This window comes from Pelophylax lessonae, assembly GCF_965119305.1.
Source record: "Pelophylax lessonae genome assembly, chromosome: 3".
In the NCBI taxonomy this organism is placed as follows: domain Eukaryota; kingdom Metazoa; phylum Chordata; class Amphibia; order Anura; family Ranidae; genus Pelophylax; species Pelophylax lessonae.
The window spans coordinates 215,982,133-216,006,978 of NC_138770.1; the positions used below are offsets into that span (position 1 = coordinate 215,982,133).

At 47.2% G+C, this 24,846-nt stretch overlaps 1 protein-coding gene across 1 annotated transcript in view; it reads left to right on the forward strand.

Moving 5' to 3' along the window:
- The window catches only part of HLTF (helicase like transcription factor), a 173,926-nt gene that overhangs the window by 97,985 nt on the left and 51,095 nt on the right, over nt 1-24,846 (forward strand). The window contains exons 18-21 of the mRNA XM_082251177.1: nt 14,568-14,747; nt 17,415-17,536; nt 22,564-22,742; nt 22,825-22,950. Coding sequence (XP_082107303.1) covers nt 14,568-14,747; nt 17,415-17,536; nt 22,564-22,742; nt 22,825-22,950 — 607 coding nt within the window. The remainder of the gene's footprint in view (nt 1-14,567; nt 14,748-17,414; nt 17,537-22,563; nt 22,743-22,824; nt 22,951-24,846) is intronic.

A 24,846-nucleotide genomic window follows, 5' to 3' on the forward strand; every position in this document is an offset into this window, starting at 1 on the left:
AAGCCCACTGTGACTGTGTGATGTGTCCCTTTCTGTGTCAGGGATGTCTATAGGAGTACTATCGAACCAGCTGGTGCTGTTATCTAAAGGTGAAGGTGAATGACCCTATAGTGACTGCAAAGTCCAGTGGATGAGCCTATGTCTATACATAAAGTAACATAGGTGTATTTAGGAATTCCCTGGATGCTGTATAATCAATTTACTATGTGGATCGGCAGTCCATCATGAACAAACTCTCTGGAGTAGAGACTCAAAAGAGAAAGGTTCGTCTGCTCCTATACACCTCAATGATGCTGTGACAAATAAACGTCTGTGTGGATCTGGTGGGTATTAAATTGGTATAGCCCCATACTGTATGGCGGTAATGCATTCTCACAAGTGCTGCTGATGTCCACAGGTGTATATGATGCTACCTATTCCCTAGTGCTGTTGAAAGCCGTGCTTAAGGGAATGGTGCCACTGGTGTGCAGGGTCTTCATTGTACCTTGGATTTAAGGTATACCTGGTGGCATATGTTCAAATCATGTATGGCTTAGGGGTTACACACATTACAGTCAAGGATTTGTTAGCATAGTACTTTACCCCCCTATATGAAACCGACAAACCACCGATCACTGCCACGATAGCTGCTGCGGTACTTTGGATGGTATGCGTTCAGAGTCCTGCTTTCGCATTCCTTGTTAATGCTCCAAATCCTGTATATACATCAGCTGTTTCTCCTGGGGGATCGGTATCTGGTCAACAGCTTATCCATCTCTCCGCATTAGCTCGCCACCTTGCTGGGGATGCCATGAGTGGAGTCTCGGATGTTGGTGACGTCAACGCGTTTCGCAATGCTAATGCCATTTTTCGCCATGGTCTTCGAGGTCAGCTTTAGTCGTCCTTGAGGGAAAAGATGCTGGAATGATTGCTTCAGTATCACAAGGAGGGAGGAAACGCGAAAGATCCCCCTCACCTAAGCTCCCCCCGTTCAGGAATGCGCAGAGGATGTGAAGAAGTAGCTGTAAATGACCTAGTAGAAGGTCAAGCTGAAGATTCCACTTCTGGGGAGTCAGGGTCTGAGGAGTCATTCTCTGCCTCTCAATCCCAGAGATTGAAATGGTCCGGTTTGGATTTAAATTACCTCTAGAGATTTCTGAAGTCTTTTTCTTCATTAGGCTCCTTTTGCCCTCCACGCAACTCTCTGGCTTTTCCCTTCCATCTGCTTTTAGAGCAGATAGTGTATGCTGAGTGCGCTTCTACCAGTTAAGAGGAGAAGTAAACATCCTTCCTTTAAGGTGTCTAGCCCTCTAGTTCCCAGTACTTCTAATCCCAGGCAGTTTCAATGGCCTCAGCGGTCTGGATTTAGAGCCAAACCTCCAGGGCAAGGGCAGAAGAAACCCTGGGTCTCAGAGGCCTACTAAGCCTAGCTCTAAATCTACCTTATGAAGGGACGCTCCCCATTCAGTCGGGTGGGGGGGAAGGGTACTACAGTTCTCGGATGCCTGGGTGGAAGTGATTCAGGACAGCTGGGTTGTTTCCACGGTCTCACAAGGTGTACCCCTGCTAGACTGTGGAAACAACCCAGAGTCCTGAACTAGAATTCCGGGTGTTTTCTTATCCTCAGTTTGTAAGGTCAAACATACCTGCAAATCCTCTAAAAAAAAAAAAAAAAAAAAAATCCTTTTTTTAGAGGTAGACGAGAAAATCAGGGGCTTCCACTCAAACCTTTTTGTAGTCCCCAAACCAAACGGAGATCTGAGACCTATTCTGGATCTCAAAGCCCTATGTCAAGCATACCACATGCAGGCATCCAGCAAGGGTGATCAGATCAGTTGGCTGCACGACGGAATCAGGACCCAGACGAATAATGGTGTAAGTAAGTATTTTAAGCTAAATGACACACTCCAATACCAACACCAGTAGACCAAAAACAATTAAACAAAATATAAGTGAAATGGATATGATACGCGCAAATTCTAAAGTTGTCGGTGGGAAGGCCATGGGTCCTCCCACTACATCCAGACCTGCTCTCTCAGGGTTCAATATTCCACCCTGCTTTACAATTGTGAAATTTGACAGTTTTGGCTATTGAAGCCAGGATTTTGAGGGAGCTGGGTATATCTGGTCCTGCAGTCTGTACAGTGATAAACGTAAGAAAACATTTTGATCTTGCTTCAAGATAGGGTGATTCTACGTCCACACCCAGGGTTTTTGGCCAAGGTGGTGTCCACTTTTCATCTGAAGACATTACACTGCCTTCCTTCTTTCCAGATCTTCAAACAGCAAAGGAAAAGTTGCTACATTCTCTCTACAGTAGTGCATGCATTTAAGGTCTATTTGAAGATGTCAGCTCAGATTTGGAAGACTGATTTTTTGTTTGTGCTGCCAGAAGGACCCAGGAAAGGGCAGGCAGCATTTAGGTCTACGATTTCTCAGTGGATTCGTCAGGTTATTACCCAGGCGTATGGTTTAAAGCAGGGCTTCCCAAACTTTTCTGGGCCATACCCACTTCTGAATACACTTATTTTTCGTGACCCACTTGCTTGTAATTGAATATTGTAAAGCGCTACAGAATTTGTTGGCGCTATATAAATGCAAATAATAAAAATAATGCATATTTTAAAGGGAGGGGGATGTTAAATTAAAAATAGAAGCTGCCATGAACTCGTGACACCGCCGGGCCACCTGGTCCTCCTATGACACCGAGGCTGCCGTCTCCCGCCGCCAGTCTAGCCACCACCGCTCCTGCCAGCAGGACCGAGGAGCTGGCTCTGCACCCCATGAACATATCCTACATAATAGCCCACATACGTACTCACTGATGCAAGTATCCCCCTCACATGAAATGCAGACCAGTCTCTGTAAACTGCGTGGGCGGGGTCCTGAATACATCGCAATTTAACTGCTCTGGCTCTCTGTAATTTGCACGGGTTCGCACAGCACAATTTAAGCGGGCCCGCTCTAAGTGATTTCCGGCTCAGCGCGACCCACTCAAACGCAGCTCGCGACCCACCAGTGGGTCCCGACCCACAGTTTGGTAACTCCTGGTTTAAAGGGTAAGGATTAACCTTTTTGGGTAAAGGCATACACTACCAGAAGAGTAGGTGCTTCATGGGCAGTTCGCCATCAAGCTTCTATGGCTCAGATTTGAAAGGCCACAAAGGATTCTGCATGCAGGCAGCTATGTAGATCTTTTCAGTCTGATGGCGGTTTTCATATTCAGTGTCCCCCTCCTCTCAAGTGCAGTGCTTTGGGACGTCCAAGATAGTAATTATTATGGCTGCTCTGTGTCTTGTGATGTACGATAAAGAAAATTGGATGTCTCTTTCATTCATTGATGGACACAGCTCCTTATATTCATACCCATTGGGTTATACTGCCCCCTACAGGAGTAGGACACAAGGCAGAAAATAATTCTGGCTACACCCATAGGCAGTCCCAGAGGGTATACTCCCTCTTTCTGCTATAGCCACTCATTTTCTGCTATATCCACTAGTTTTTTCTGCCTAGTCAGGAGTAAGGACCTATTTCCTTGCTGGGATCTTTGGTCCTTGCAAAAAAATGTTTTTAGATCAAAATTTTTTTTCTCCTGGATTTTTTCCTGTGAGATCTACAATCAACTGCCGGACTGGGCAATGGGCTGGATAATCTAGATCCAGTGGTCACCCCAATCTGACCAGGGAGCGTGCACAGACTTCAGCTCCAAGCTAGGTCGGCTGCGACATAGCCCCACTGGAGGGGGGCGGGCCTGCGAGTTAAACGCTTTGTGAGGTTGCATACGACCGGGTTTTGGCCCAAGTTGCAGCGTTCCTTCTAGCCGACTGTCCCTCCCCCCCATTTCGATGGAGAGGGTTTCTGTCTGGAGCGGTCCCTGCCTAGTTTCTGGTATGGTAAGTAGCTGTCTCCACTATCCCCCTGAAGGTTTTTGGGGTGGACCTAGGCCCCCTCCTTGGGGGGTTGTACCTGGTGGGTCCTGTCGGGATCTGTTTTTGAGGCCTGGTCTCTCTCCTGGGTCCCTGTAAGCCTTGTGGTGCCACCATTTTGTTGTAGCCTGTGTGTTTTCTATACACAGCGGCCATGTTTGTGTAGTCTGGTGGCCATTTTCTTGTGGTTTGCCATTGAAAATAGCTGTGGCCATGACAGTGGAGCCCTGTAGGCAACGACTTTGGTGGTGGGAGCCCCTCCTCATCCCCTGGTGCTAACTCCTGGTTCATTTTACTTCCTGATCGCCGCAGATGTAGTGCAGAATATCCTGGTGGCTGCAGGTGCCTGTTTCTGTGGGGTGGTGAGTCTGGTGGGGCTCTCTGCCTCTGCGCTGAGGATCGCTTGATGGTGGTGCTGCTAGCACAGTGGGGGTTCTCCCTTTGCAGTGTTTTACGCTTTTTGTAGGGTCCCCCCCTGGTGACTCATGGAGTCTTCGGAGCACATTTCCCCATCTGATCCCCTCTCTGAGGCTGTGTGGCCCTCTGGGTCCAAACCATCCATCCATGCACTGACTGGGAACCTAGAGTTCCTTGTGTCCCGGGTGGAGGTGGCTTGCGGGCGACGGGTTAGCAAAAAGAGTCCCCCGCCTTCCCTGCGTTATCTGTCTCATCAGATCCTGAATCTGATTTGGCCGCCACGGACGTTGGTCACCCTGCTGGGTCTGCAACCATGTGCCTGGAATCCTCTGATAGGGAGGATGATTCCCCCACGTCTGCACCCGCGCACGAAAAGGTGCTGATGGATGCACTGATTGTATCTGTGTGTGAGACCCTGAAGATGGAGGACGCAGCTGAATCTGTGACTGAGACACAGGTGCCCTTTGGCACTCACAAGCCTTCCAAAGCGGCCAAGGAATTTCCTTTCCCTTCCTTTTTTGACAGAATTGTCGCTAAAGAGTAGGGACGACCAAAGCGCCCCCTTGGGGTTCCTAAGCGCTTTAACCCTATGAGTAGTCCCTTCTTAAAAAGTGGAATTATGAATATAAAGTGCTTAGTGACATCGCCTGATCAAATAAATCCCAATAACTTTACTCACTTTATTGGGATTTCTTTAATCAGGCAATGTCACTAAGCACTTGTATTCATAATTTTTTATATTGATCATATTTATGCAATTTAGAGTGATTTTTCTAGTTGCATTTTTTTTCGATTTGTATTATTTATCGTTGTGGTGTACATTTTTATAATTATTTTACACGTGGTTAAAAATGTATTATTTATACATTTATACTACCACCTTCTTGGATTATACTTACTAGAGTTCATCTGCTCTGTAGTTTTACTACCTATTACCCATTCCATTTTGGCAGCGCCATTTTCCTTACCCTTATCCATCTACATCCCAATATGTGCCAGGCACCAACACTTCCTCCACTTTGCTGTGACTGAGGAGCATTATCAGTTTGTGGCGTTAACCTTTGGTCTCGCATCTGCTCCTCGGGTCTTCAAAAAAGTGTTAGCCCCAGTGCTAGCTTTGCTATGTCAATGGGAAATCGCGGTACTGAGCTACTTGGACGATCTCCTTCTGTGAGCAGAGTCTCCCATTGCTCTGGTGGAGAACCTGGAAATCACAATACGGACTCTGCGGGCATTTTGCTGGATTTAGAATTTTCAGAAGTCTGCTCTGGTTCCTTCCACAAAGCTGGACTATCTGGGCCTAACTCTGGATTCAGCTTAGCCAGAATGCTCCTTCCTCTGGACAAACCCCACAATTTTCAGGCTGCAATTCGCCTCCTGCTGTCCAACAAATGGTTATCCCTCTGGACTTGCATGCGGATGCTGGGCCTGATGGTGTCTACCTTCGAGGTGGCTCCGTTTGCATAGTTCCATACGAGGTCCCTGCAAAGGTAATTTCTGACCAAATGGGACAAGGCTCCGCAGTCTCTGGACAATTAGATCTGGCTGAGTCGGGCACGAAGGAGTCCCTAATATGGTGGCTTTGTTCTCTGGTGCTTCAGCAGGGAAATTCCTTCCTCCCCTTGTATTGGATAGTGGTCCGGCTGGATTAGGCGTCCTCAGCAAGCATTCTGCTCAGGGGATCTGGACGCTTTAAGTGTCCAGGCTCCCGATCAATGCCTTGGAACTCCGAGACTGTGTCTGGATCATTGGATGGATCATCTTCAGGGTTGTCCAGTGCACATTCAATCGGACAATGCCATGGCTGTGGCTTATTTCAATCACCAAGGGGGCACAAGAAGTGTCCTGGCGGTTCTGGAGGTAGCTGGCATACTAAGGTGGGCAGAATGGTTCGTTCCAACCCTCTCCATCGTACACATTCCCAGGGTGGAAAATTGGCAGGAGGATTACCTCAGTCGGCAGGCATTTGACCACTGGAAGTGGTCCCTTCATCTGGAGATGTTTTATCAGCTGTGTTTCCGGTGGGGCATCCCCGAGCTGGATCTGTTGGCGTCTCGGCTCAACAGAAAGGTGCAGAGGTTTGTGGCTCTGTCAAGGGATCCTCTGGTGGATGCCACAGACATGCTGGTTGGCCCTGTGGGGTCAGTATCGACTGATTTACGCCTTCCCTCCTATCAAGCTTCTGCCAAGACTTCTACGCAGGATCAAGGGATTCCAGTCATCTTAGTGGCTCTGAACTGGCCTCACCAGGCTTGGTACGCCGATCTGGTGCGGCTGATCACCGACCTTCCTTGGGGGCTTACTCTTAGGGAGGATCTACTGTCCCAAGGACCGATCTTCCATCCTGCTTTACAGTCGCTGGCTTTGACAGCTTGGCTGTTGAACGCCAAGTGCTGAAGGATAGGAGTTTATCTGAGTCTGTGATTCCTACACTGTTGAAAGTCAGGAAATCTATCTCTAGGAAGATCTACCTTCGTACGTGGAAGATGTACATTGCGTGATGTGTGTCTCTTGAGGTTCTTCCTCGCTCCTTCTCGGTGGCTCGGATCTTGACCTTCCTTCAATGAGGGGTTGAACAGAAATTTTCCTTGAGTACCATCAAGGACCAGGTGTCTGCTTTGGCAGTCTTCTTCCAATGACCTTTGGCCACACACTCCCTGGTGCGTAACTTTCTTCAGGGTGTCCGACATTTGGTTCCTCCAGTGCGGGCTCAATTGCCACCTTGGGATCTTAATTTGGTGCTTTCAGCTCTACAGAAGCCTCTCCTTGAAAATTTTCAGGAGATTGCTCTACTCACACTGTCCCAGATGGTGGCCTTTTTAGTGGCTATCGGAACTGGCGGCATTTATGCTGTCGTTCACCTTACCTGGTGCTTCTCAGGAATAAGTTGGTTCTTTGCCCCTGTACGTCGTTCCTTCCAAAAGTTGTCACTGATCTTCATTTTAATGAAGACATTGTGTTGCCTTCCCTGTGTCTCAGGCCTAAACTTCCAAAGGAAATTGCCTTGCATGCCTTGGATGTGGTCCGGGCAATTAGGGTGTACCTGGCAGCTAGGGAGTCTTTCAGGAAGTCAGACTCACTATTTGTGCTTGCGGATGTGCCTTGTAAAGAGTCGTCTGCTTCCTCTGCGACCGTTTCCAGGTGGATCAGACAGGCGGTCGTTCAGGTCTATTCCATCAGGGGTCAGGTTCCTCCTTTCCCTGTCAAGGCGCACTATACTAAGGCGCTTAGTGCCTCCTGGGCTTTCCGTCATCAGGCGTCGGTGACGCAGGTTTGCAAGGCGGCCATCTGGTCATTTAGCTGTTTAGCCTTGGGAATTTTTTTGTTGTTCCCACCCCTCATGTTTAACACTGCTTTGGGAAGTCCCAATGGTTATGAATATCAAGAGCTTTGTCCGTCAATGAACGAAAGCGAAAATGGGATTTCTCTTACGTCCTCCGACAGTCGCCGCCTCTTCATATTCGTCACATATGGGGTATTAGACTTTGCTCCGAAGGAGTAGCTAGGCAACAGAATATGTTAACAATAAAGCTTTAACATATCCCACCCTCAAGGGGTGGTCCCCTCAGTCAATACCCTCCTACTTCCTGCAACCATATCTCAGTTTTAATGTCTAGCTTGTCAGGAGTGGCTGGCTCTCTCTGTGCTGGGACTTTTTGTCCCAGACTCTTTCTTCTTTTTAATATTTTGTTTGAGTTTTCTCTCTACCTTTACTTAGCTGTTATTTTTGTCAGCATTAGTTAGTTCTTCGGACGAAGAGGATCATGCGGACTGGGTCTCGGGCTGATTCCCCTGGTCGCAGGTCGTGGGTCAGTGGCTTCCCAGTTTGCCATCGAGCGTTCAGCCAGGTAACGCTCCTGGCACAGTGAACGACCCATCCCTGTTCGGTGCAGGGATGATTGGTGAGGTGGCTACCTCACCGGACGCTGTGCGGTTTCTTAACCTCCATTATGTGCGTCTTGAATTGCGACTCTCCCTGCCTCATGTGCAGCGGCTTGTTCGACTGTGCGGGTTCCCCACGCCATGTGAGGTAAGTGTATTTATGTGGGGACCTGTCTGTCTGGGGGGGTCTCAGTCTGGGACTGTGTAACCTGCCTTTAATCACACTGCTTGTCTCCCTATCTCTCGGCTGCATGCTGTGGGCTGCAAGGGGGGGGGGGAGCTGTATGACACTGTGTGTGTCAGGCTGGGCAGTGTGAGGTGCTGTGTGCTGTGGGGCATGTTTTTTCTTGGCATGTTTGGGCATATACAGCGATCGCTGCGGCGATCTAACATGTATCCTTATATTGGGATGTAATGTGTGTGTTTTTTATGCACTGTGGAGCGGCGTTTTCGGCGCCAAACGACGCCATTTTACCGGCGCCCGCTCCGGCCGCATGGTTTACATGCACGGCGGCCATTTTCTTGTAGCCTCCATAGGCTTACATAGAGCACCCTGACAGCATCACTTCCTCTCTCCTGGAACACCGATCGAGGCAGCAGCAGCAGCGGGGTCTCCTCAGGTTTTATCCTTCTGTTCTTGTTATCCATTGCCTGTACTCAGTTTGTATATTCCCTGTGGGGGTCTCATTGTGCCTGAGTGTGGTGCGGTGGGCTGCGCTTGCCGCGCTTGCTAAAAGGGGGCAGTTAACCCTTGGTTGTCTGGCATTACAGGGGCAATGGATTCTCAGGAGGGCAAGTTTCCCACAGTATTGGTGGAAAGCCAGGGGACCGCTGTTTCCCCCCCAGGGGGGGATTTAGCCACTATTGTGGCTGGCCTTGCTGCCCAGGTGCAAATGCTGGTGGCTGCTCAATCTACTAAACGGCCCAGAGTTGCTCTGTCCTCTGATTCTGAGGGTGAAGGTGATGGGGCTGTTCTGGCAGGGACCCCCCTATCGGGGTCCCGCTCCTCTCTTGATCTAGTGGGGTCTGAGGTAGAGGCTGAAGTTGAGGGGGTTGATAATTCTCCCCCTGGCTCGCCTGAAGAGCTTGCAATCATGGATGAGTTGATTGCTTCCATTAAGCAGACGCTACGTTTGCAGGACGAAGTGTGTCCCCCCCGCTGCTTTGGCGGCTTATGGGACGCAGAGAAAACGCAGGACGCCGCAGGTTTTTCCCTGCAATGCTGATTTTCAGCGCGCTGTTAAGGATCAATGGCGCGATCTGCGCAAGCCTTTTGCGGTACCAAGTAAATTCAAGCTGCGTTATCCTTTCTCGCCTGCCACTGATGAACGGTGGTGTGTGCCTCCGCCAGTGGATCATGCAATTGCGGTTTTGAACAAAGCCACTGCGATTCCTGCAGAGGGTTCCCCTGTTTTCCGTGATGCCACGGATAGGAGACTGGAGTCCCTTGCCCGTCATACTTATTCTGTTACGGGCTCTATGCTTAAGGCTCTGTTTGCTTCTCTCATGGCGGCCCAGGCGATCGCAAGTTGGACGCAGATGCTTAGGCGCGTCCTAGTGGCCGATTCGGCCTCGGCGGCGACCCTGGATATGGTGGATCAGATCCACCAGGGTGTCATGTATCTGTGTGATGCGGACCTGGACCTGATTCCGTTGGCTGCACGTGTGCACAGCGTGGCGGTGTTGTCTCGCCGCCTGGTTTGGTTGAAATGTTGGTCGGTGGACCAATCTTCACGTAAGACCTTAGCCAATCTACCTTATGATGGGTCTCGCCTTTTTGGGGAGTCCCTGGATGTGTTGATTAAGGGGATCACCGGGGGTAAGAGCACTCTCTTGCCCCATTTCCCCAAGGCTAAGGGGGCTTCTGGGAAGAAGCATGCAAATTTTCGGCCCCCTCAGGGGTCCTTTCGTGCCTTTCGGCCGCACTACAAGGGCAAACCGTTCAAAGGCCAAGGCTCTCAGAAGAAGCCCTGGTCTGGGAAACAGAAGTCCGGCCAATCCGGACCTGCTGCCCATAACAGTTCGGCCTGAAGGGGCGCCCTCACCCAGTTTTGGGGTGGGGGGACGCTTGCTCGGTTTTCTTCAGCCCTGGTTGGCCCGTGTGCGGGACAGATGGGTTCTGGAAATCGTTCGATCTGGTTACAAGATCGAGTTTCTCTCTCGGCCGGAGAGCAGATTTTTTCCCTCAAATCTTCAACTGTCTCCAGAGCGACTGCGGGATCTGCACCTGGCGGTGCGGGACCTGAGGGCTCAGGGAGTGGTGGTTCCGGTGCCTCATCGGGACAGATTTCGGGGGTTTTATTCCAATCTGTTCACCGTGCCCAGGAAGGAGGGCAAGGTTCGTCCGATTCTGGACTTGAAGGCTCTGAACCGCTCTGTGCGGGTTCGCAAGTTCCGCATGGAATCCCTGCGCTCGGTGGTGGCTGCCCTGGTTCCGGGGGAATTCATGGCCTCCATCGATTTGAAGGATGCGTACCTTCACATCCCCATATTCGAGGGTCATCAGAGATACCTTCGATTTGCCATTGCGGAGGATCACTACCAGTTCGTGGCGTTGCCCTTTGGTCTCGCCTCGGCTCCGCGGGTCTTCACCAAGGTGCTTGCACCGGTTCTGGCATTATTGAGGGCCCAGGGCATTTCTGTCCTGGGGTATCTGGACGACATTCTGGTTCGGTCTGCGACCAGACAGGGTCTGGAGAAGGACCTGTCTGTCACAATGCAAACTCTGCAGGAGTTTGGTTGGACGATAAATGTTCCAAAGTCGACACTGAGTCCGTCGGTTCGTCTCCCCTATCTGGGAATGATACTGGACTCGGTGCAGGCGAAGGTCTTCCTGCCGGAAGACAAACTCAGGACTCTTCAGGAGGAAGTCAGGTCCCTCAGGGACGTTCCACACTCGTCTCTGCGGACGTGTATGAGATGTCTGGGATTGATGGTCTCGGCCTTCGAGGCGATTCCTTTCGCGCAGTTTCACACGCGGGGTCTCCAAGCGGAGATCCTGTCCAAGTGGGACGGGCGACCTCAATCTCTGGATCTTCAGATCTCGTTGAGTCATCGCACCAGGGAAAACCTTCTGTGGTGGCTCCAGTCCCCGTTGGTGTCCGGGGGCAAGTCGTTTCGTCCGATCTCGTGGACGATAATCACCACGGATGCCAGCCTGTCGGGCTGGGGTGGTGTTCTGGGCGTTCTGTCCGCCCAGGGGACCTGGTCGGAGGGGGAGTCTTCCCTCCCGATCAACATTCTGGAATTGCGTGCGATAAGGCTCTGTCTTCATCGCTGGACGGACCGGCTGCAGGGCTGCCCGGTTCGGGTGCAGACGGACAATGCCACGGCGGTGGCCTACATCAACCACCAAGGGGGCACCAGGAGTGCCCGAGCGGCTCGAGAAGTGGCCGACATTCTGTCTTGGGCCGAGACTTATGTCCCGGCGATAACGGCGGTTCACATTCCGGGAGTGGAGAACTGGCAGGCGGACTATCTGAGTCGCCAGACCCTGGATCAGGGGGAATGGTCTCTCCACCCGGCTGTCTTCCAGATGTTGTGCGCGAAGTGGGGTCTTCCAGATGTGGACCTGTTCGCTTCTCGCCTCAACTACAAGGTGAAGAGGTTCGTGGCAAGGACGCGCGACCCTCGGGCAGACGCGTCGGACGCGTTAGTGGCCCCGTGGCATCAGTACAGGCTGATGTACGCGTTTCCACCGATTCAGTTGCTGTCCAGGTTCCTTCGCAGGTTACACTCGGAACGCAGCACGGTGATTCTTGTGGCACCGGACTGGCCTCGCCGGTCCTGGTACGCAGACCTCGTGAATCTGGCGGTCGACGCCCCTTGGTGTCTGCCTCTTCGAGACGATCCACTGTCTCAAGGACCGATTTACCATCCTGCTTTACAGTCGCTGGCTTTGACGGCCTGGCTGTTGAGACCGAGGTCCTGAAGGAGAAGGGTCTCTCTCCAGAGGTCGTTCATACTTTGATCAACGCGAGGAAGTCTTCCTCGGGGAAGGTTTATTACCGTACTTGGAAGGCCTATTTTGCCTGGTGTGAGTCCAGGGGGTTTTCACCCCGCACGTACTCGGTTTCCCGTGTGCTGTCTTTCCTTCAGACGGGTGTCGATCAGCGTTTGGCGCTGGCTACGATAAAGGGTCAGGTGTCTGCGCTGGCCGTTCTGTTTCAACGTCCCGTGGCTTCCAACTCCTTGGTTGGCACTTTTATTCAGGGTGTGCGGCATCTGGTTCCTCCTAGGAGGGATCCTTTGCCCCCTTGGGACTTGAATCTCGTTCTATCTGTGTTACAACGTGCTCCTTTTGAACAGATCAGGGAGATCTCGTTGTCTATGTTGTCCAAAAAGGTCGCCTTTTTGGTGGCGATCACTTCGGCTCGCAGAGTGTCGGAACTGGCGGCTTTGTCCTGCAAGTCTCCGTACCTGGTTGTTCATTTGGATAAGGTGGTCTTGCGACCTAATCCTTCTTTTCTGCCGAAACGAGTTTCGGAATTCCATCTTAACGAGGATATTGTTTTGCCTTCGTTGTGCACGAAGCCTAAACATCCAAAGGAGGTGAGATTGCACTCTCTGGATGTTGTTCGGGCGATAAGGGTTTACCTTAAATCGACTGAGTCTTTTCGTAGGACGGACTCCTTGTTTGTTCTTCCGGAGGGTCCTCGGAAGGGCATGGCGGCTTCGGCCTCTACCATCGCCAAATGGATCAGGCAGACCATTGAACAGGCCTATGCTTTGCAGGGGAAGGTTCCCCCTGTACCTGTGAAGGCGCACTCTACTAGATCTCTGAGTACGTCTTGGGCCTGCCGTCATGGGGCTTCTGTAGCCCAGGTGTGTAAGGCGGCGACTTGGTCGACCGTGCACACTTTCACAAAATTCTACAAAGTAGATGTTCAGGCATCGGCGGATGCATCCTTTGGCCGCAAGGTTCTTAGTGCGGCTGTTCCATAGGGTCCCTTGTTGGGGACTCCTGGCTGTTGGGATAGTTTTTTGTATCCCCTGGTTTTTTTGTCTTTTCCTGGGTTGTTGCTCCTGTTGAGCACTTATTTTTGCTGTTGCCCAGCTGGTTTCCTTCCTTTGGTAAGGTTCCTTTCTTTGATGTGGAGACTGCGTTGCCTTTCGGCGCGGATGCGTTTCCCACCCCTCATGTTTGCACTGCTTTGGGACGTCCCCATATGTGACGAATATGAAGAGGCGGCGACTGTCGGAGGACGTAAGAGAAAACGGAATTTTTGTAAAATCTTACCTGTAAAATTCCTTTCTCTGAGTCCTCCGACAGTCGCCGCCCCCGCCCCTCTTTTGGGGTTTGAATGTATACTCTACTGCTATTCCACTAAAACTGAGATATGGTTGCAGGAAGTAGGAGGGTATTGACTGAGGGGACCACCCCTTGAGGGTGGGATATGTTAAAGCTTTATTGTTAACATATTCTGTTGCCTAGCTACTCCTTCGGAGCAAAGTCTAATACCCCATATGTGACGAATATGAAGAGGCGGCGACTGTCGGAGGACTCAGAGAAAGGAATTTTACAGGTAAGATTTTACAAAAATTCAGTTTTTTGACTTACCATAAAAAACATTTCTCTGATGTTCATTGATGCACAAAGCACCCACACCTCTGTGGAGTTATAATTCTTCTGACACTGCTTGTAAAAAAAACTGAGTGGATATAGCAGAGAGAGGGAGTATACCCCCCTGGGACTGCCAATTGGTGTAACCAGAATTATTTTCTGCCTAGTGTCCTACTCCTGCAAGGGGCAGTATAACCCAATGGTTATGAATATCAGGAGCTGCCTCCATCAATGAACATCAGAGAAATGGATTTTACGGTAAGGCAAAAATGTCTACAGCTTACCTGTAAAATCCTTTTCTTGGAGTACATCACGGGGCACATAGGTCCCTCCCCTCTTGTCTGGAAAGTTTATTGCTTGTTACAAAACTGAAGTACTTCCTGTATAGGAGGGGTTATATAGAGGGGACTTCCTGTCTTTTTAGTTGCCAGTGTCCATTCACCTATAGGTGGCTTATTACCCAGATAGTAGCTATTATGGCTGCTCTATGTCCCGTGATGTACTCCAAGAAAAGGAGTTTACAGGTAAGCTGTAGGAAAAATCTAATTTTTAGGAGAAAAAAAAAGCAGCTGTGTCAATGAATTACGCGGCCATGTGGGCTAGTAAGGAAACTTCTTCCGGTACTGCTGCCACAGGTAGGGGGAGGGGGGATATCGGGCAGCAGCTAAAGCATTAGGAACATGTAACATGTTCCCAAAGGTGAACTTTTCCTTAAACTTTATACATTATACACATTTAATATTTCAAGTCATTATTACATCTGTATATATGACAACTAAGACAAGAATTTTTTTTTATAGCCGATTACAAGCACTTATTAAAAATATCACCCTGAGGAGGACAAAAACAACAAAAGTTAAAGGAAAGCCAGTGCTGCAATTGCCAGAACGTAAAGTTTATGTCCAGCACATCAAACTTTCACCTGAAGAAAGAAATATATATGAATCGATGCAGAATGAAGGAAAGGTTATTATTAGCAGGTAAGAGTTTGTACTGCGACTTTTTGTGGCTATCCTGACAGCTGTATTTGAAAAGCATTACCTTAGAAAGCCTAAAGCCGTTGAGCGGAGATACCGCCTAAATTCTTTCATGTTTTCCCAAACTGCTTGCTCTGAGGCTGTTTAGAATCCGCTATTGCTTCTGTTTACAGTTGTTTTGGGGCCCTTTGGCCTTCTTCTTTTCCCTCTGTGGGGCCGTTGCAGCTGTTTAGTGTGGGGATGTCCCATGGTCCATGAATTCATTCCTCTGTCCTGTCCTGTCCTGCACTATAAAAATAAGAGGAATTTTAACATACAGGTAAATTCTGTATCTTGAAGTACAATAAAAGACACAGGTCCCTCCCCTCTCTTCTCTGTGTTCTCTTTATTACTTGCTAACAAAACGGGCCTCCCAGAGTGGGCGGGCTCATTTACACTTTCTCTGACTTTAACACAAATTAGAGAGCCTACTGCTTTAAGATGCCTTTTTGATGTGTTTTTGATGCTTCATTGATGCTTTTTGGAAGCTTGGCACATGCTCTTGTTCTAGCGTTCCCATGTTGCATACCACATGTGCTGTCAGCTGCTCTGCTCCAGTCCGTACCCTACTCACTTTCCTGCTGCTTTACGCTGCACACCAGTAATGATATCTGCACCAGCACACTTCAAGAATATATACACGTGAACTGAAAGTGACTGCAGATGACCTATTTTCAGTTCACTTTTTGGGTTTTCAGTGCTTCCTGGGATATTTCATACCTACAATACCTCTAAAACAAAGCAAAGCTAATGCTGAATAAAAGCCTCTCAAAAGCGTCAGGTGCTATAAGCAAGCATTGTAATTGACTTCTATGGAGGCTTTGGAGATGCTTTAAAGCACCAAGAAAGAGACATGGAGTATAATATTTAAAGCCAAGCAAACACAGCAGTGTAAACAGGAATGTAAGGTAACCATTTTATTTAGTGATTGGTGCTTTGTTTGGTATTCAGAGTGCTTTTAAAGTGTTTTCAATGCCATATGAAGCAAGTGTAAACAAGCCCCAAGGGGTGGATTTAGCAAAGCCTTTGTCAGTGTCCAATCACTTGAAATGAACGTAGGTATAACTGTCTGTTTTTAACGTTTAACTGTTAGAGAGGGCCAATTTGGTTGTTTTGCAGACTGGTCGATAAGTGTGATGGGAAATCTTTCGTTAGTTTTGTGACGTGCATTGCCCTTCCATGTGCATCTTGCTGCAGAGGCCAGTTATAGATTTGGGTGGTTGCATTGCGTGAAGGGAAGCATGGGATGCCTTCGCTGCTATTGTACTCTTGCTGGGCATCACGTGCCTCCCTGTGCCTTTTAAGGAGGTATCCCTCCAGGCACACCTGCCCTTAATCCATTCATTCTTATAATCCATTCATTCTTATACTGTATGTGCTCCTACTATGGAGACTCTGGAAATTTAGAGTTAGGACCACAGTATATACAGAGGTCCCTTGGCAGAGACACTGTGCCTTACACATATTTTTGCAAATGTGTGCAAACAAAACCCTCTGTTTTTAGGGTAAACTGTTAGACAGGACTGATTCCGTTGTTTTGCAGACTGTTCGGTAAGAGTGCTAGGAAATCTTTTGCTTCTTTGTAAAGTGCATTGCCCTTCCATGTGCACCTTGCTGAAATGGGCAGTTATAGATTGGGGGTGTTTCACTTTTTCCCCTAGTAAAAGCATCTCACGCAGTTCACATAAACACTGGCTAGGCACACAGTTAAACCTTTGATTGCCCCTGATGTTAACCTTTCCAAGCCAGTGCCATTAGTACAGTGACAGTGCATTTATTTTTAGCACTGATCACTCACTGTATTAGTGTCACTGGTTACAAAAAGTGTCAGAAAAAATGTACGTTACAATATAGCAGTCCCAATACAAGTTGCTAATTTCCGCCATTACTAGTAAAATAAATAAATAAAAATATTAAATTTTTGTATTAGTAGTAGTTTGTAGACGCTTTAACTTTTATTTAAACCAATCAATATACGCCTATTGTGATTTTTTTTTTTTCACCAAAAAAAGTAGCAGACTACATATTGGCCTAAATTTATGAAGAAAATCGATTTTTATTTATTTTTTTTTTTTTTATTGAATAGGTTTTACAGCAGAAAGTAAAAAAAAAAAAAAAAAAAATGTTTTTTTTCAAAATTGTTGGTATTTTTTTGTTTATAGTGCAAAAAAAAAAAATGCAGAGGTGACCAAATACCACCAAAAGAAATTTCTATTTGTGGGAAAAGCATTATATAAATTTTATTTAGGTACAGCCTTGCATGATCGCGCAATTCCCAGTTAAAGTAACGCAGTGTCGTATCCCAAAAAATGGCCTGGTCATGAGGGGGGTTATATCTTCCGGAGGTCAAGTGGGTAAAGAGAACAGGAACATACACGTATCATGCTTTTAGAGGTGTTCCTATTGAAGTCTACAGGATCAAAAAAGCTCATGTATTTTTTTGAACATAGGGCAACTGAGTGTACAAGATTGAACAGGCACAATTAGAATGGGATTCTGCATAGTCAGGCGTAGGAAAACAAGCAGAAAAATGCTCAGGTGTAAATGGGTGCTTAAAGCTGTATAACATGCTGTTGGGATAAGAAAATACTTGTGTACTTAGTCTTACTGTAAATATGCAATGTCTTTCAGGTACTTTAATGAAGGAACGGTCCTGACACATTATGCTGATGTTCTTGCAGTGCTTGTCCGATTAAGGCAGATCTGCTGTCATCCCCATCTTGTTTCAACCAGTCTGTCAAATTCTCTGTCAGGTATGATTTGACGAATGGTTTCATTACGTGTGCAGAATATTTAGTTATGCTCAGTTTTATGGTTCCCTTTCTTTACAGTAAAATGGAAAATACATGGATTACAATTTCTGTGACATTACAGTTTGTACACACTAGATGGAGCTGTTACATATTTGACAGATTGCGACCTCCTAGAAGAGCCATTGCTACTCTGAATGGAAAGGAGAGCCATAATCTCTCACAGCACTTTTTTTTGGAGTTGTCTTAGTTATACCCAGCTGTGTGAAATCCCTAGTGCAGTCATAGTTAACTGGTAACATTTCAAATCCACCTAGATGACCTGTTAATGCTTCAGCTCAACCCAGTTGTGCTTAATCCCAGGGTCAACCCCATTGAGCACTGATAGCCTAGAAATTGTTTCACACTCTTCCAGCCGTGTGGAATCCCTGGGGCAGTCAATGGAAAGTTTTCATACCCACCTAAGTGGCCTGGTACTTGTTATAGAATCCTTAACCAGTTGCCGACCACCCGCCGCATTTTTACTGCGGCAAGGTGGCTTGGCTGCACGAACCAACGTAACTGTACGTAGGTCATGCCTGGGGCTAGGGTGCATGCGCGCACTGTCCCTGCAATGTTCTGATTCGGTTCAGAACCGATCAGTCATCAGGTCTAGGCCAATGATTTTTGGCCTGGACCTGGTGATTGGTTCTGACCAATTGCAGAAAGTCCTGTGCCTGTGTAATGTAAACACAGGCACAGGAAATTGTGCAATCTTCTCTCCTTGAGCACTTTTCGGTTCCAGCGTGAGAGAAGGGAGCATCAGACAGTGAGTACACAAGCACTATACTGACACCAGTACACATAGGCACACATTTAACCCCCTGATCACCACCCAGTTAACTCTTTCACTGTCACAGTGTACACTATATACAGTATACAGATAATTTACTGATCACTGTATTAGTGTCACTTGAAACTTCAGTTAGTGTGAGAGACAGTGGTAGTTACAAAGAGTCACAGATGGGTTTGGGCAATAAATTTAAAAAAAGTTTTTTCCCCCAAAAAATTGCGTTTGTAAAATCTCTGCGCAAATACCGTGTGACAAAAAAAAAAAAAAAAACATTGCAACACCCACCATTTTGTTCTGTAGGGCCTCTGCTTTAAAAAATATGTGATGTTTGGGGGTTCAAAATAAGCACACCCCCCCCCCAATGACCCCCTTTTCGTAAAGTAGACACCCCAAGGTATTTGCTAAAAGGCATGGTGAGTATTTTGCAGCTCTCATTTGTTTTGCAAAATGAAGAAAGAAAAGGGCAATTTTTTTTTTCTTTTTTCAATTTTGAAAACTTTGTGAAAAGAAGCGAGATCTGCAAAATAATCAAAATGCCTCTCAGCAAATAGATTAGGGTGTCTACTTTCCGAAAATGGGCCATTGGGGGGGGGTTGGGCTATCTTGGCATTTCATGGCCTCCGAAACTGTGATAGGTAGTGAGGAGTAAAATTTAACAATTTATGCCCTTAGAAAGCCTGAAGACAGTGATTGGTTTTGGGGTCCTGTATATAGCTAGATTGCCAAAAAGTCTCACACATGAGGTATCCCCATACTCAGGAGAAGCAGAAGAATGTATTTTGGGGTGTAATTCCATATATACCCATGGCATGCGTGAGCAATAAATCATTTCAATGACAAATTTGTGTAAAAATGTTTTGACAGACACAGCTTCATATCTTCATTGACCGTTGGATTATGCTGCCCCCCTACAAGAGTAGGACACTAGGCAGAAAAAAATTGACTACGCCTATAGGGAAGTCATAGGGGGTATTCTCCCACTTCCTGCTATAGGATCTCCGCTTTTTTCTGCCTAGTCATGAGTAAGGACCTAGCTCCTTGCTGAGATCTATGGTCCTAGCATTTTTTCCTTTTTAAACTGTACTTTTCTCCTTTTGTTGTTTTCTTTCTACACTCAAGTCTGTTCCAGCAAAAATTACAATCAACTGCTGGACTGGGTGACGCACTGGATATCCTGAATCCTTGCGGTCTCCCTACTCTAGCCCTGGAGCGTGTGCAGACTGCAGCTCCGCGTTAGGTCGGCCGCAACATAGCCCCACTGGACGGGGGCTGGCCGGCAAATGAGACACCTCACAAGGACGCACAGGATCGAGTCGCGGCCTGAGTCGCAGCGTACCCCTGGCCTGCAGCACCCCCCCCCCCATTTCAAGATGGGGAGGTGATCTGTGAAGAGTGGTGCCCACCCGGTTCCCAAGGTGTGGTGAGTAGGTGGGAGCGTGCTGTGGCGGCTCTATTTGCTTTTTACTGGTGCCATAATGCCCTGATGGAGGGTCCCTAGCTGTGCCCCCCTTGCTGGGTGAGATACCTGCTGGGGTCCAGGGAGTCATGCGCTCGCCACATGGTGCCGCCATTTTCCCATAGCTGACTGCATGGGAGATCGGCGGTCATGTCTGTGTAGCCCGACGGCCATGTTTTAGTAGGTATCCATTAAAGCCTATGGGCGGCCATTTTCTTGTAGCCTATAGGAGCAGTGCTCGGTGGTGGGCCTCTAGCGGCAGTTCAGCCGTTTTCTCTTTTTCTCTGATCGGCATGGAGCAAGCAGTTTGGTGCTTTCTCTCTCCCTACAAAAGCGGTGGTGGTGAGTCACTGGGGCTATATATCCTTTCTCCTCCCGCTATAGCAGTGCGGTTTGAAGCGCTGGGACCTGTAGAGTCATCGTTACTGCAGTGGTTGGTTTTATCACAGCGTTTTCTCAGTCTTTTTGTGCAAACATGGCTGGTGGTCCCCAGGTTACTATGGAGCCCCCAGACATGTATCACCTCCTGACCCACTCTGAGGCTGTGGGGCCCTCTTGGTCTCAGCCCGCCCTGGGGGCCATGACGACAGCCCTGCAGTCACTGGTGTAAAAAGTAGATATGGCTCTTCAAAAGAGACCTCCGCCCTCTGCCTTCACCTGCTTCCTCTGCGTCCTCTGCTGATTTGGCCATCACGGACGCGAGTCACCCCATGGGATCTGTGTCCTCACACTTTAAGTGCTCAGACAGTGAGGATGAGTCCTCTTCCACTACATCTGCATAAGAGAAAGCGCTTGTGGATGCACTGATTGTATCAGTGCAGGAAACTCTAAAAATGGCAGACTCAGCTAATGCTGCTTCAGCCACGCTTGTGCAATTTGGTACCCGCAGACCTTCAATTATTTCAACGAGATTGTCACTAGTCCACCGGTGGTGGATTCTCAGGTTTCCAGATTAAATAAGTTCACTTTGCTACCAGTGGAGGACACTCCGTCCTTTAAAGACCCTGTAGACATGAAGACTGTATCTCTGGCTCGCCATCTCTTCACCGTAGAAGGTTCAATTTTGAGGCCGGTGTTCGCCATTGCCTTGGTCTCTCAGACCTTAATGGAATAGGCAAAGCTTCTGCGCCAGGATTTGGAAGGGGGTCAACATCTCCCTGAGCTGGCGGAATCGGCGAACCAGCTGATACAGGGGCTACAATGCCTCTCTGGATGCAGCCCCCGTTAGCCTGCAGGGCGTCTGTGACTGTGGTGACCTTTCGCTGTATGTTTTGGCTGAAATGCTGGTCTGCGGACCAGGCTTCCAAAAAGGTGCTGACGTATCTTCTCTGTGTGGGGGATTGTCTGTTCGGGGCTTTTATGGAGGAGATCATAAAAGGTCTCGTTGGAGGTAAGAGCACCCTGCTTCCGCAGGTCACAAAAAGCAGAGAGCCTGGCCACAAACGTGGTCCTGTCTTCTCAGCCCACAAGTGCCCCTTTCCCCCCGCAGGGGCGCAGGACAAGGGTTCCAAATCCTCCTGTGCCTTCTTGGGAGGTTCCAAGAGACCCTGGTTGGTAAGTAAAAAGCTGGCTCCATTGGCACCGCAGACAAGTCCTCCTCTGCCTGAAGGGGCACCCTCACCCGTACATGGGGTGGGGTGACCTATTTGCTTCTTGCCGGCCCTGTGGACTTCTTTCATTCAGGACAAATGGGTCCACGAGTTTATCCGGTCTGGTTACAAGATCGAGTTTCGGTCTTTGCCCCCAGCAAGGTTCTTTCCTTCCAACCTGCGTCTGTCCCAGGATTGGCTGCAGGGTCTTCTTGCGGCTGTACAGGATTTGCTCTCACAAGGGGTCATTGTACCAGTTCCAGAGTCGGAACGTTTTCAGTGGGTGAATTCTTTTGCATTCCCACACTATATGCAAAGAGGAGCCCTCAGTCAATAAACACATGACACAGAGGGGTGTCTCTTCTCCCCATTTTGAACTGGGTGTGTATTACATTTGATGCAGGTACCTTAGCTGGATTATCTTGTCTTTTTCAAATATGACCATGTCTATATAAGAAATAAGTACTTCCTCCCATAATTCAGCTGTCAGCTCTGGAACTATTATACACCATCTCTCCCTAGTCTTCTGATTGTGCCTACCTTCTACCCATGTCAGTGTGGTATAATGGCTAGATATTCGTTGATTATGTTCAGGTCTCAGTAAAAGCTTTTCCAAGCTAGCATTAGTAAGAGCTATTGGGTCTGTCCGGAACTGGCACTGCACTGCATGTTGAAACCTGTTATATTGGAAATACCAAGAATTAGGTATTCCCCATTCACCTGCATTTGAACAAAGGATTTAAATGTGCCTGCATCTTTTTTCATCCTGACTAACTATGTAACTATGAAAAAAGGTAAAATATTCAACAGGGAGTATAGACAGAAATAAAATCTGACATTGATTCTAGCTTTTCCATATTCTACTAAATAAATGCATTTTCTTTCTGTTCATTCTGTATTGCTGTTAAAGAGTTCTCCTCACTTCCTGTCTAGTTTAATGTTAGAAGGACAAAAAATGAGGGGAAATCTCTCTAATGGAGCCCTGGGAGCAGTAAAAAACCTGACAGGGGTTCTAATCCTTTCCCCACAATTGCTTACACCCACTCAATCCAAAAAAAAAAAAAAACTGTTTGGACTAGACCTACACAAGAGGTGTAAAAATGATATCCTGAACTAAAACATATAGTGTGCCTCTTAACGTGTATATTTTCAGCCAGTTCAACCCCTGATGAATTGCGAGAGAAGCTGGTGAACAAGATAAAGATGGTGCTGAGCTCCGGCTCAGATGAAGAATGTTCTATATGTCTGGAGTCTCTGAACATGCCAGTTATAACCCGCTGTGCACATGTCTTTTGTAAAGAGTGCATTTGTCAAGTTATTCACAGAAATAAGGTGAGCGTTTTCTTTTTCCTTTTTACTATTAAATAATATTCTACTAAAATTTTCAGTCTTCAACCTGCATTTTTCCCTGCAGCCAAAGGCAAAGTGTCCTATGTGCAGAGGTGAATTGTACATGGAACATTTGCTGGAATGTCCAGAGGACGATTGCAACATGAGTGACAACCAAAATAATGATCAGAAATGGATGTCCAGTTCCAAAGTAAGACACGCAATACATCTTTACATTTAAAACCTTTTTTTTTTTTTTTTTTTAAATAGGGGAGGTCTGAAACTCTTGTTTTTTTGCTACCTGTGTTTTACAGGGGAAATTTCTTTTCACTTGCTGTCACAGAGACACAACAGGAGATTTTTAAATAGTTGTCATAGGGGCAGGTCTTCCCTGTAGAGGATTTTTCCTCACCTCTGCTGACAACTCAAAATTATTTATTTGGATTTCTCCTCACTTTGTCTCTGACAGTGGACAGCAGGACTAATTTACACAAAAAATAGGCGCACATACAAGCGAAAACATCACATTAAACCTAAAGTTCAATAATTCCCAAGTGTTGTGAAAATAAATATAAAAAAGTGAGCCTTTTCAAACATAAGTAAATAAGGAATTCCAGCCTTCCAGCAGCAGAATTCACGATTCTTGATAAGCACACGTGCCCTTGTGCCCTTCACCATATGAATGAGAGGAAGGGGAATTGTGGGACTTTAAATGAAGCGCAAGGTGGAACTGCCATGTGCCTCCATCCCTTTGCAATGAGAATAGAGGAGTTTGGGACTTTGAATGAGAGACATGACGAGACTGGCAGGGATATAAATACACATTTAATAAAATACAAGAATGTAAAAACATGACATGTTACAGAATATTGAAATACTCAGAATTACACAAGAGCTGATAATTAATGCCCAAATCCAATTAATAACCACTAACATAAATAAATTCCATAGGGTATTGAAGTAGTAGAAACTTATAAATGAAGTCATAGCATAAATAGGCTCGACGCATATCGTGGACCAAGTTCGCCACTTCATCAGGAGCAAGTATGTGATGCATATCTACAAAGAATATATATATATGTGTATAGAAAATTGCAAACATGATGAATAGAAAAATTGGAAAGGGGAAGGGGGAGGGGGAGACAAGCCACCCACATTCGCAAACTCTACAAGTCAGCTCAGATATTTGTGGCATTGGAGGTAAAGCAAGACCATAGGTATCTCCACTGGGAGCTGAGGGAGCACGAACGGACGGGCAAGGCGGAACACAACCCCCACAGGTGGAGTGTGGGTGTAAGATTATGAAGTAAAAAAAAAAAAAATATGAATGAGCCTCTTACCAAATTATGTTAATCCTCAATCACAGAGATCAACAAGGCATGTTAACATTTAGATGATTCCAGGTTTCCAGCAGCAAACCACCAGCATAAACACCATTTCTGGAATGCCTAGGTGCCTCCAGTATTAATCAGCTCAGCCGGATAACCACATGCAGGATGTTATGCAAGGGAACAAAGGCCATACATTCTGTAACTCTGCATTACACCTCTATATTGTAAAAAAAAAAAAATATATATATATATATATATATATATAGTCAGGTCCATAAATATTGGGACATTGACACAATTCTAATCTTTTTGGCTCTATACACCACCGCAATGGATTTGAAATGAAACAAACAAGATGTGCTTTAACTGCAGACTTTCAGCTTTACTTTGAGGGTATTTACATCTAAATCAGGGGAATGGTGTAGGAATTACAACAGTTTGTATATGTGCCTCCCACTTTTTAAGGGACCAAAAGTAATGGGACAGATTAACAATCATAAATCAAACTTTCACTTTTTAATACTTGGTTGCAAATCCTTTGCAGTCAATTACAGCCTGAAGTCTGGAACGCATAGACATCACCAGACGCTGGGTTTCATCCCTGGTGATGCTCTGCCAGGCCTCTACTGCTACTGTCTTCAGTTCCTGCTTGTTCTTGGGGTATTTTCCCTTCAGTTTTGTCTTCAGCAAGTGAAATGCATGCTCAATTGGATTCAGGTCAGGGGGTTGAATTGGCCATTGCATAACATTCCACTTCTTTCCCTAAAAAACTCTTT